General features: G+C 40.6%; 1 protein-coding gene and 1 long non-coding RNA gene across 6 annotated transcripts in view; one reads left to right on the top strand and one right to left on the bottom strand.

The window, feature by feature from the left end:
* Positions 1-4023: 4023 nt before the first annotated feature.
* LOC127371816 (calcium-dependent secretion activator 1) overlaps positions 4024-11153 on the top strand; it is a 225450-nt gene continuing 218320 nt past the window's right edge. The window contains exon 1 of one of the 5 annotated variants that reach the window (XR_007886457.1): positions 4024-4767. Coding sequence is in view for 4 of the 5 variants with exons in the window: in XM_051414931.1 (XP_051270891.1) it covers positions 4414-4767 (354 nt within the window). In the remaining variant the exon portion in view is untranslated. The remainder of the gene's footprint in view (positions 4768-11153) is intronic. The other 4 variants (XM_051414931.1, XM_051414932.1, XM_051414928.1 and 1 more) reach the window with 4 other exon arrangements.
* Positions 6578-11153, bottom strand: part of LOC127371886 (uncharacterized) — a 174261-nt gene continuing 169685 nt past the window's right edge. The window contains exon 3 of the long non-coding RNA XR_007886469.1: positions 6578-6727. This is a non-coding gene — a long non-coding RNA (uncharacterized LOC127371886). The remainder of the gene's footprint in view (positions 6728-11153) is intronic.

Below are 11153 nucleotides of genomic sequence, written 5' to 3'. Positions count from 1 at the left end.
ATTTGCACCGTCCTTGCTCCTTCGACAAACAGCCAATGTGATTCTTCTTTTGGATTATGACAGAAATAAGCTCTGTTGGGAACAAAGGTTTATGATACTTTTTTCTCATTTTGTTCAGCAAGATAATCTTCACAAATTAACACCAGTTTTATGATTTTGAAGCATAAATGTGATCGCCAGAAGTAAAAAGCTAATGTGAGGCTATAAACAGAAATAAGATTAGATAAACCTTTATTTATATTGATCCGAAGAGGGAAAATCCAGTTATTACAGCAGAACAAAGAAAAACAAAAAATAGATAAAATAAACTAAATAATAAGAGGTATATAAAACTAAAGCAAAAACAGAGGTAAAAAATACCAACTATGACAAAATTCCCGTGGTAAAGTGATCATCGACATATGTAAAGATGGACAACACCACAGCTCTCCAAATGTGAAGCCAAAACATCTCCATCGCCCTTTGGTGGCTGAATGCAGTATAGGTCATAAAGCCAGCTGCCTCCATGGTAGCAGATGGAAAAACTAAAGTCCATTTTTTTCAAAGATGGTTTCTGTAATTTTAGGTAGTCACATTAGTGTATGTTCAAGTGTTCATTTTTCTGATTTGATGCAATAAGAAGGGGGTTTCATGTCATGATTGACAGCTGAGTCGGTCTTGTGTAGGGGTGGGATCTCGATACTACAGCGCAAATCTCGGTCACTATTGCTCCGAATTACACCAGAAGCACAAGATATCAGTGGCTGTATCTGGGAGATTTTGGCTTCATTTTTGTACAGTGGGAGGAAGTGGAGTGAGATGTCCATACTCTTTGTGCCGATGGCGTGATCAACAGCCTGGACACCCTGGTGGTCATAATGTACTGCAACCCCATACCAACAAACTGTGATGCACTGTGTGTTCTGACACCTTTCTATCAGTTCAGCAGTTTTAGCTACAGTAGCTTTAGTATTTCATAGTGTGATATAGTTTTGTATGATATAGTATAGTCCAGTATAAAATATTATAGTATAGTATAGTATAGAGTAATATAGTTTAGTATTGTACAGTGTAATAGGGTATAGTATAATATACAACAAAATATAACATCCACAACAAAATATCTAACAGAGAAACAGTGGAGAAGGAGAGTACTGTGAGTGTCCAGTGTGGCAGACACTGTGTAATAGGTGTGTGTGTTATGTGGGTGTCTGTTGTTTCAGGTCTGTTTTGCACCTGATGATCTGGTGGCTGAATGAGTTGTCCATCCGCCACAGATCATCATGGAGAGGATGAGAGGGGTTACCAGGATGGCTTTGCTCTTGTCCTTCATCCTCCTCACTGCCCCTTCCTCCAGGCTATCCAGTTCCAGCTCATGCACCACAGAGCTGGCCTTCCTTAACAGCCTTGGAGAGTGACTGTCCATAGTCCATAAACTGGTAGCTATAGCTTGCTTGTTCACTGAGGTAACACTGAATGAAACACGACACACACAAGACAATCCTCGTGATAATGCTAGTGGAGTCAGAGAGACTGCAGGGGACACACATTTTAAGTAAACTTAAAGGTCCAGTGTGTAACATTTAGGAGGCTCTATTGTCAGAAATGGAATATAATATTCATAGGTATGTTTTCATGAATATAGGAACTGTTGTCTTTTTGTTACCTTAGAATGAGTCCGATATATTGAACCACCATGTTTCTACAGTATAGCCCAGAACGGACAAACCAAATACTGGCTCTAGACAGGAGCCTGCCGTGTTCTCATTCCTATTCACTTAGTTGCAATCTGCAACTTCACCACTAGATGCCACTAAATCCTACTCACTGGTCCTTTAAAAACAATTTGGAGCTTTTGAGAAGACAATTCGGCCAGGAGATTCTCATTGCCCAATATTGCTGTGTTTACACATACGATTTTTTCTTCTTTCTTATCATCCACCTGCCCCCCAGGAGAGCAATAAAGAAGATTAATACATTCATTATAGTGATGTGATGACACATGAAGAAGAAAACAGATTATGAGGTGCAGATTATGAGGAGATTAATCTTCAACTGCAATGAGTGAATTGCTGTCCAATATTATTTCTACCTCCCGTAAAGTGTAAAACCTAACAGCATATCTTAAGTACACAGAATACTGTGCTGTATAATCATGTAAATAAACTTTTATGTGTGAGCTGACTGAATTATTTTAGTGAAGAATAACATGTTATTTGCTACAGCAGAGTCTGAGGTTTGTCTGTGTGGTGGTTGCTGATACTGTGCGGTACTGTGTGTGTTTTTGATCTTTCACAGTGGTCGGAAGTCTGCCAGGAAATATAGAGCTAATGAACAGTGAAGTTTGCTTTGTGTTCTTTGTTGAAGATTTCAAATGCCACTTTGTTTTTCTGTGGAAGTCTCTTCTTTGTGTACTCCCCTTGGCATTGAAAGGCTTTTAGCAGAGATGGGCTCAGCTGTTTTTCAATGTTTATAGTTTTTTAAAAACTATGTGAATCATGATTGAATGACATCATCAGTCACATTCAATTCATGATATCTAATTTCCTATTGACCTGCTGAATGATTTATGTATAGGCCTCTATATGTATGTGTATATAGGCTATGTATGTGTGTTTATTTCCTGTATTATTTTGTATGTACTGTTTTTATTGGATTGTTGTTGTTTATTCATTAGTCCTTTAACTCACTGTCGGTTTCATTTTGATATTAGTATAGTTTAATTTTTTTGAGGCTGCAGTAGATAACCTTTATAAAAAAAACTTTATATTGTCATATCTGCTGAAACTTTCACTATGTCCTGACAGTAGTACATGAGACAGATAATCTGTGAAACAATCAGCTTCCTTTGGCTCCTTCTGGTACTATGACAATATGACAAAATAATGTGTTTTTTTTATAAAGGTTACCTACTACAGCTTTAAAAAAAAAATTCTCCTTAAGGGATGGGAGGTCAACTGTATAATGGCTATAAACTATAGCTTCTTGACCTCTCCTGACATGTCTTATTGCTTTTTAGATTGTATGCAACTGTGTTCAAATAAAATAAAATAAATAAAGTGTGGCAGACTGAATTAGCTAAAAAATAGTGTCCATTGTTGGAGGTTCCCTTCCAACACATACACATATCCCAGCCTTGCATGTAAACTCAAATTAATGGTATTGTTTGGGCAAAACAAATGTTTATTGTGTTTACAAGAGTTTCTGAGCTCAGAATACTCTTTGCTGAGCCTTCTCTGCACTAGCAGTAAACATTCAATTATAGGACCAGTGTGTCGGATTGAGTGACATCTAGTGAAGAAGGTGCTGAGTGCAGCCAACTGAATACTGCTGTGGAGGAAACCTGGGAAAAAATGCGAATGGCCCTATCTAGAGCCAGTGTTTGGTTTGTCCATTCTGGGCTACTGTAGAAACATGGTGGTTCAACATGGTGGACTCTGTAGAAGAGGACCTGATCCCCCCATTCTAGGGTAACAAAAACACAATGATTCTTATTTTCAGGTGATAATACACTTCTGAACACGTACATATTACTACTTTATTCCATTTCTGACAATAGATCCTCCTAAATGTTACGCACTGGACTGTTAAAAGTCTGTGGTGTCATTGACACAAAGAATAACTGATGGTAGGGATTGATTTGGGATACGTATGCTATTGAAGAACATTTTATGAAGCCCTAATTGTAAATGTCTGTGTGCAGAAATCAAAGCAATTTAGCTCGTAGGTATGCTGTTTTAATCAGCCAAGTGTAGATAGATAGATAGATAGATAGATAGATAGATAGATAGATAGATAGATAGATAGATATCATTCAATTGGTCATTTATTTATTTTAAACCAGTGACGCTTTTATTGTGAAATCTGAATCGCTTTGATTCCGGTCTGGTGCTGCTTAAACCTGTCCTCTTTTGACTCAGCTGGATCATCAGGTGGCCGTTCATCCATTGTGCTCACAGCCTGCTCAAACTGATCCCAGAGCAGCCGGGGATCAGGTTTCAGCACCGCGGTCAGCTCCCAGCCCTGCCCCCTCCCCCCCTCCTCCTCCTCCTCCTCCTCCAGGCACCAGAGCCTCAGTACATCAACGTTTCCTCCTGTTTTCCCTCGCTGCGACCCCTCCCCCTTTACATCTGCTCTCACCAGAAATCCCTCCTATGTGTCACTGACTGGCACTCTTGGAAATCACGCCACCAACTAGACTCTACAACACTTTCGTTTTTCTTGCAGTGACTCGTCTGACGGCAGTTTTTTTTCTTGGAAAGCAACAGTCTCTCCAGCAGTCAGCTTCAGCTTTCCACAGCGGCTCCCCCCCTCCCCCAGATCTCTCCCCCCGGATCTCTCCCTCTGTCGCTGACTCTGATCACTCTTGATCGGCATTTACTTTTGCAGTTTGACCTTTGCAGCAGGAGTAGTCTCCATCCGAGCCTCGGCAGCATGTTGGACCCGTCTTCCAGCGAGGAGGAAGGGGACGAGATACTGGAGGTGGAGCACAAAGAGGTGGCGGCCCCGAAGAGCCTCGGAGGAGCCCGGCTGTCACCGGGCCGAGCCGCCGACGGCCACGGCGTCGGAGGGCTCCAGCCCCGGGGCCGCGGCGGCAGCGGCGGCGTCCGACCCTCCAGCCCCAGCCCGTCGGTGGGCAGCGACAAGGAGAAAGAGGACATGGAGAAGATGCAGAGAGAGGAGGAGGAGAAGAAAAAGAGACTCCAGCTGTATGTGTTTGTGATGCGCTGCATCGCCTATCCGTTCAACGCAAAGCAACCCACCGATATGGCCAGGAGGCAGCAGAAGGTAAGATCAGAGTGAAAAAGCAGATAACTTCAAAGCTGGTTTTTATATTCATCTTTCACTTCCTGAAGGCATCGCTGAGATACATGACACCAACTGTTGCTTCCATAGTCGCACCATGGCGCTGCATTGGTCGAATATTTAAGAACGCAACTCAATTTACTCAAGCCTGTAGTCTGAGGCGGATCTTCTTCACATATCACAGTTACTGCTCATCACACCAGGGTCCAAACATCAATACTTGTCGTAGAAAAGGTAGTTGATGTCTCTGTGCAATCCGAGATGATAGTCACACTCCCTCACTGCACATATAAAGCATCTACCCACCAGAGGCAGGCTGTACTATCTCTCTCTCATATATGTTCTTTTTCTCCCTCCACCCAACATCCTGGAAACAAAACTCAGGGCAGAAAAGGTTCAGAAGCTTTCAGAAAGAATGAAATGCTACTTCAAACTAAATACAGACGGTGTTGGTAAGGAAAGGATGATGAGAGAGAGAGAGAGAGAGAGAGAGAGAGAGCATGTGTATCCATATTGCTCCCACCCATTGTAGTAGCTCTTGCCTCTGGCTATTGAAGCATCAGTGCTGTCCCCTCCTTCTGCTGGTCTCAAGCCAAGCTCTTATTAGAACAATCTATTCCACAGGAGAAACAGCTCCTCCACACCACTCATCCCAGCCACTGAATGACATCCTCTGTAGGAGGCATGTTTCTATATACAGTACATAAACCAGCTTTGATTGGCTGCTTATGAAGCTCAGAATGTCACTGCACCTGACACAACCTGAGCTATATCAGACCAATGTATTGGTTTGGTTGTAAAATGGAATAGTGGGCTCGGGGGCATGTGTTTCCAGACACATAATGACAGCAATCCAAAAATTGCAAGATGGCTCACTCTTTACCTGCTTCCTTCATCAGCTATGATCTGATTGGTCGAAATTTGCCCGTGATCATCCAATCACCTGTTGAGTATTTTTGAAAGCCCCTGCCCTTTTCCGTCCTCCCCTAATCGGAATGCTGTCGGTTCGATCCCCGGCTCGGTATCGGTGTGTGAGTCTGTATGAATGCGTTAGTTTCTGTTCCATGGACTTTGCCATCACTGAGTGAATGTGTGTGAAAGGGTGAATGTGGCACGTAGTGTAAAAGCACTTTGAGTGGTCGGAAGACTAGAAAGGCGCTATACAAGTACAGGTCCATTTACCATTTACCAAACAGTTTGAAATGACGACTTCCCAAAGTCACATTAAGAGAGGGGGGAGACACGATAAACATTCAACTATGGTGATAACAGTGCAGACAATCAGACAGTCCTTGCCGGCAGTCATATGTTGCACTTGGATGTACGCGCACAAAGTGATGGAAGTAGATCTGTAAAAGAAAAGAGAGCCTGAGATACCTTCACATGGTTTCTGAACTGGAAGACCCACCTGCACTGGAATTAGAGGTATTCAGTGACAGTATGGCTCTGAGTCCTTCATCTGTGTCTACACCCAGCAATCCCTTCAGCTACAGTAATGCTATGCAGTGCTCAGACAAGTTTTAACAGCACTCAGCCCAATACATAGTCATCATACACAGTCATAGTATGTTAATTGGAAGAAAATATGGATTGTGGGGACACAATGTGATCCATTACAAGGCTGGTGTAGATATATTACATACATATTTCGACATCTGAAATGCTGGCCTAGATGCTTACACATTCACACCTGAAAGCTGCCTAGTACCAATCTGCTGGCCACTGAGCAGCTCCACTGGTTAAGGCCTTGGTAATGAGGGAGGGGCAAGAGTTGCTTTTCTCCAGGGGGTTGAACCAATTCCATTCAATTCAATTCAATTTTATTTGTATAGTGCCAATTCATAACAGAAGTTATCTCAGGACACTTTTCAAATAGAGCAGGTCTAGACCGAACTCTTTAACATTAATTACAGAGACCCAACAGTACCACCATGAGCAAGCACTGGCGACAAGGGCAAGGAAAACTGCCGTTAAAAGGCAGAAACCTAGGACAGATCCTCCGGCTCTGCCAGTGATCTTTCAGTCACAAGCTGGCTTCTCTAACCTTTAGGCCACCACTACCTACATTTAAGAAGCCTCTTCAAGCAGACTGAACCTGAGCAGCCAGATTTTGTGGTATTTCGTTCACTTAGAATAGAATAGAATAGAATAGAAAGCATCTAGTGTAAAAGCACTTTGAGTGCTTTGGAAGACTAGAAAGGTGCTATACAAGTACACTCATTTAGCATGGGCTCAGCACGTAGCAATATATGCTGATTTGATAGCAAACAATCACATATGTTAGTATTTGCTTGGCAAAGCCCCCTGGATGAAGATATTAATATATGTTAATCAGTTAACACATGTAGATTCTGCTTGAGGATTATTTGGCCATGAGCGCAATGCACATTCCCACCACAAAGACCTGAGGGAGAGGTGCATTACTGTGGCAGCCATTTACTGAAATAAAAGAAAAATCAATGTTTGTACTTGTGTCTAAAATACACAGTAAACACAGTGTGAGAAAACCCTGACAACACTGTAAGGATTCTGCTGTTAAACTGTAAATACAAATGAATAATTCAGTCAGTTTTCACTGCTCAGCAGTGAATGAATTTGTAAAATTTAAATACTTGTGAAAAGTAAGAAAGAGCAGTGTACTCTCTCTCACAGTGAAGGACCTGTCTTCAAACTGCAACACCAGCTTTCATAACAAATCTCTAAAAGCTAAAATGTCACTTCAAGAGAAACTTATAACATATCAAAACTACACCACTCACCTTTTTGGCCAGTAGGAGACAGGAAACATCAAAACATGTGAACAGATACACAGTCACCATCATGTCCTTCTCATAGAGTTTATAATGGCCAGCATGTAGTTTTAGAGTGATCTCAGTATTGCAATTCATGTAGATAGATCATCTGGTATTCAGTGATATTGCTTTACAGGTAGACAGGTAGGTAAAAAGCATCAATATGCATGTTCAAATGTTTGGTACACAACAGAAGGAAACGACTTACTGGGCCAGAATTAAAGCTTCACAATGCCGAGCAAAGTCACTTCAGCTTGTTTAATACCAAAAGAAGAAGTGAGACCAATGTTTCATCATCACAAAGCTATCGGTTCATTCATTGTGCACTTGAAGTCCTGCCATTTGGCCACCCTTTTTGAATGAAGCTTGGTGGGTGCGTCTGGAAGATGCCCTAAGATGTTTTCAGTGAGTTTAATCAAGGCATCTTGAATTCTGATCAAATGTGCTATGCCACTCACACTTTTACCAATAAACGCAGCATTTAAGATTGTGGTTAATACCTGCCCCCAGAATTTATTGAGCTAAATTTAAGAATTTGTACTGTGATCTAAAATTAATAATAAGCAAAGAAATCTTTCAAGAAGGCACAATTTCTTCAAACAGCATAATAAAAATAAGTGACTTTGTCATTCTGAAAAAGTAAACAGCTGCTTCATTTAACACGTGCAAGTGGTCTTACTGTTAAAATAGGATAATAATCTTGTTCCTCTGCTGGGGTATTATGCAAACTATTGTTTGTTACTGGTTAAATCGAGCTCAATATTAGCTGAATATCTTATTAAGACAAAGTTAGATATATTTTCTTAAAACCAGATTACTTTTCTAATGTAGAACATGCTCAACAAGATTTTTCTTTTTAGGCAAAAATAAGTTTCTTTTCACAAAGCTTTTTTACTTTCTTGAGATTCCTTTTTTGTAGTGTGGCCTTTTCTAAATTGGCCTTATTACAGCGCCACCATCTGGCAGATTGAGCTCATGTTTCTTGGGAAGCCTTTGCACATTTACAGTTATTGGACCAAGTTTCATGTTTCTAGCTCATTCTAGCTCACAGCAATTTGTTGGGGTCTGTACCAAACAAACAACAAACATGTTTTCAAATCTTGTTCAAATCTTTTGTAATCTTCAAGATGTGTAGGCCAGGGCATCTCTACACTACAGTAATGCTGTTTGTTGTACATTTTACCTTTACCAAAAAATAACAGCTTCTTTTGCACTTGGCCATATTGCGCAGCCCTGATTTTGGCAAGTAAATAATTAAACATATTTTCCAAAATGTTCCATTAATATATATATATATATATATATATATATATATATATATATATATATATATATATATATAAAGTTAGTGTCAGATAGTTGTTTATGTCCTGCTAGAAGTGGAGCTTAATGATGGTCAGTCAGTTGTTTGATCATCTATGTATAAATATATGTAGATAGATAGATAGATGAAGGTTTGGACAAGTGTGCTTTCCAAAGCATGAAACAATACCATAGGAAATTAATGGAATATTCTCCCTGCATCTATACCACAGCACAGCACAGCACAGCACAGCATGGAAAGCTCACTGAGTGAGGGAGGTGCTGCTGTAAATCACACAAACTGAGATGTCATCCTGACTAGTGATTCTACCATCGATGAAGAGAACAGGCAGCAGCCATTAAGATAGATACCAGTATGTCTGTGACTGGTCCAGAACAGACTGCTGTGTCTCAGACGTCAGCACACAGCTTTGGTTGGTCATGTTGTTCCATCTCTCATGTTCAAGAAATTGGCACATCAATGGAAGGAACAGTGTTTTAGACTGAAAGACATCCATGTACTGTATTGTTGTCATATGGGAGTTTTAATAGAGCCTGACAGTGTCATCACCTCTCTTCAGGGATGTGCTGAAAATTGAAAAAAAAAAACCCCATACAACTTGTAACCAAAGTTTTTATTTATAGTACAGAAACATAGACTGTATAAATGAAAATGGAGACTTAGTCTCTTTGATGTCCCCATAGGGCCGTTGTGAAGCTTACTGTCTTGAAAATTCTGGCTCCGCTGGCTCCCACTAATTGAAAAATGTTGGAGCGTGTTAAAAAGGTGGAGCGTGGGTGGAGCTAAGACGGGCTGAATGAAGCCTGGTTACTGAAAACAGCCACCTGTGAATGCACCCACCTGTCACTCAAAGCAGCCACTCCCTTAATTATGCATAACTTTAAGCCTTAATATAATTTAACAGGTGGGTTGTAAAAAAAATGCACCCGCTGAACAGCTGAATGGGGAAATTAGCTACAGAGTCCTAAAGAGTTTTTGTACCAGGCTGTAAACATGTTTATTTCTGCTGTAAAGTTGGACATTTTAATATGGGGCCTTATGGAGATTGACTAACTGCTGGAGCCAGCCTCAAGTGGCCGTTGGAGGAACTGCAGTTTTGGCACATTCTCGTTCACGGAGGTTCCTGCTTGAGCAAGAACAGTTAAGCTTTCAGGCATATTAGTTTAGGGAGTCATGTAGTATTGTAGAGTACTTTCTTGTGTACCTTTACTGCAGTTACGGGGAATAACTATGAGTTAAAACCATGCGTCAAGTAACAACAAAGCTACTCGCACAGCCGTAGTGCTTCCATACGCTTTGCTGGAGAACACAAGAACTGTGATTAAGTGCGCTTCCATCCACCTGTGTTTGTGCATATGTTTAATTTATACATGAAAAACGTGAGTGGAAACAAATCTGAAAACAAAAAAGGGCACATATCGCAAAAAAAAGTTGGTGTATCAATAAAACAAATGTGACAAAGTGCAGTGGAAACAGATTTAATTTTTTCCACATGGTTATAGATTTGGGGTTTGGCTGGTGATCTTTTCATTACGTCTTCTTGTTGCACTGCCTTTTTCTGCACTGGTTAAATGGCTCCAGCTGCAGAATTAGAGCCACCAGCTGTTATATTGAGGCATCCAACTCCTAATGTTGCATTTGCATTACAGAGGAGGATGGAAACATACATTAATTCCCATTTCATTTTTGCTGATTAAAAAGCAGTTCCACCTTAAAAAGTTTACTGTTGTTTATTCAAAAACAATTATATGCTTTGTAAAGATATAGTGGAGTAATGGCATTCTGAGCTGAGAATGACATCCCATTCCCTTTGCCTGTGTTGTTATCCGACCCTGTAAGTGTATGTGATTCCTTACGTTTTGAACTGAGAAGATCGACTGAAACTGCTTTTTTTCCTCATCTGTTTCTGTAAATTAAGGATTTATTTTCACCAAACCAGAGTTGGTGATTGGTGGGACAATGGAAAGTTGCTCTACTGGAAACAGAGGGACTCACACTAACATGCACACACAGCCAGACCGGCTATTTAAATTAACCACAGAGAGGCTGCGATAGAAACACAGGCATCGCTCTCTGCTTAGTACCCTATACTCCACTATATCTTTACATAGCTAATAGTTTTTTGCTGCTATATTAATGTTTTAAATTTCATATAACCTTTAAATAGATAAGATAAGATATTCCTTTATTTATCCCCCTTAGGAGAAATTCCGGTTGACACAGGGCAAAGTAGTGCAAAACAGAGAACAAAG

Source organism: Dicentrarchus labrax, unplaced genomic scaffold (genome assembly GCF_905237075.1).
Source record: "Dicentrarchus labrax unplaced genomic scaffold, dlabrax2021, whole genome shotgun sequence".
Lineage (NCBI taxonomy): Eukaryota > Metazoa > Chordata > Actinopteri > Moronidae > Dicentrarchus > Dicentrarchus labrax.
This window is presented reverse-complemented; position numbering and strand designations above follow the sequence as displayed.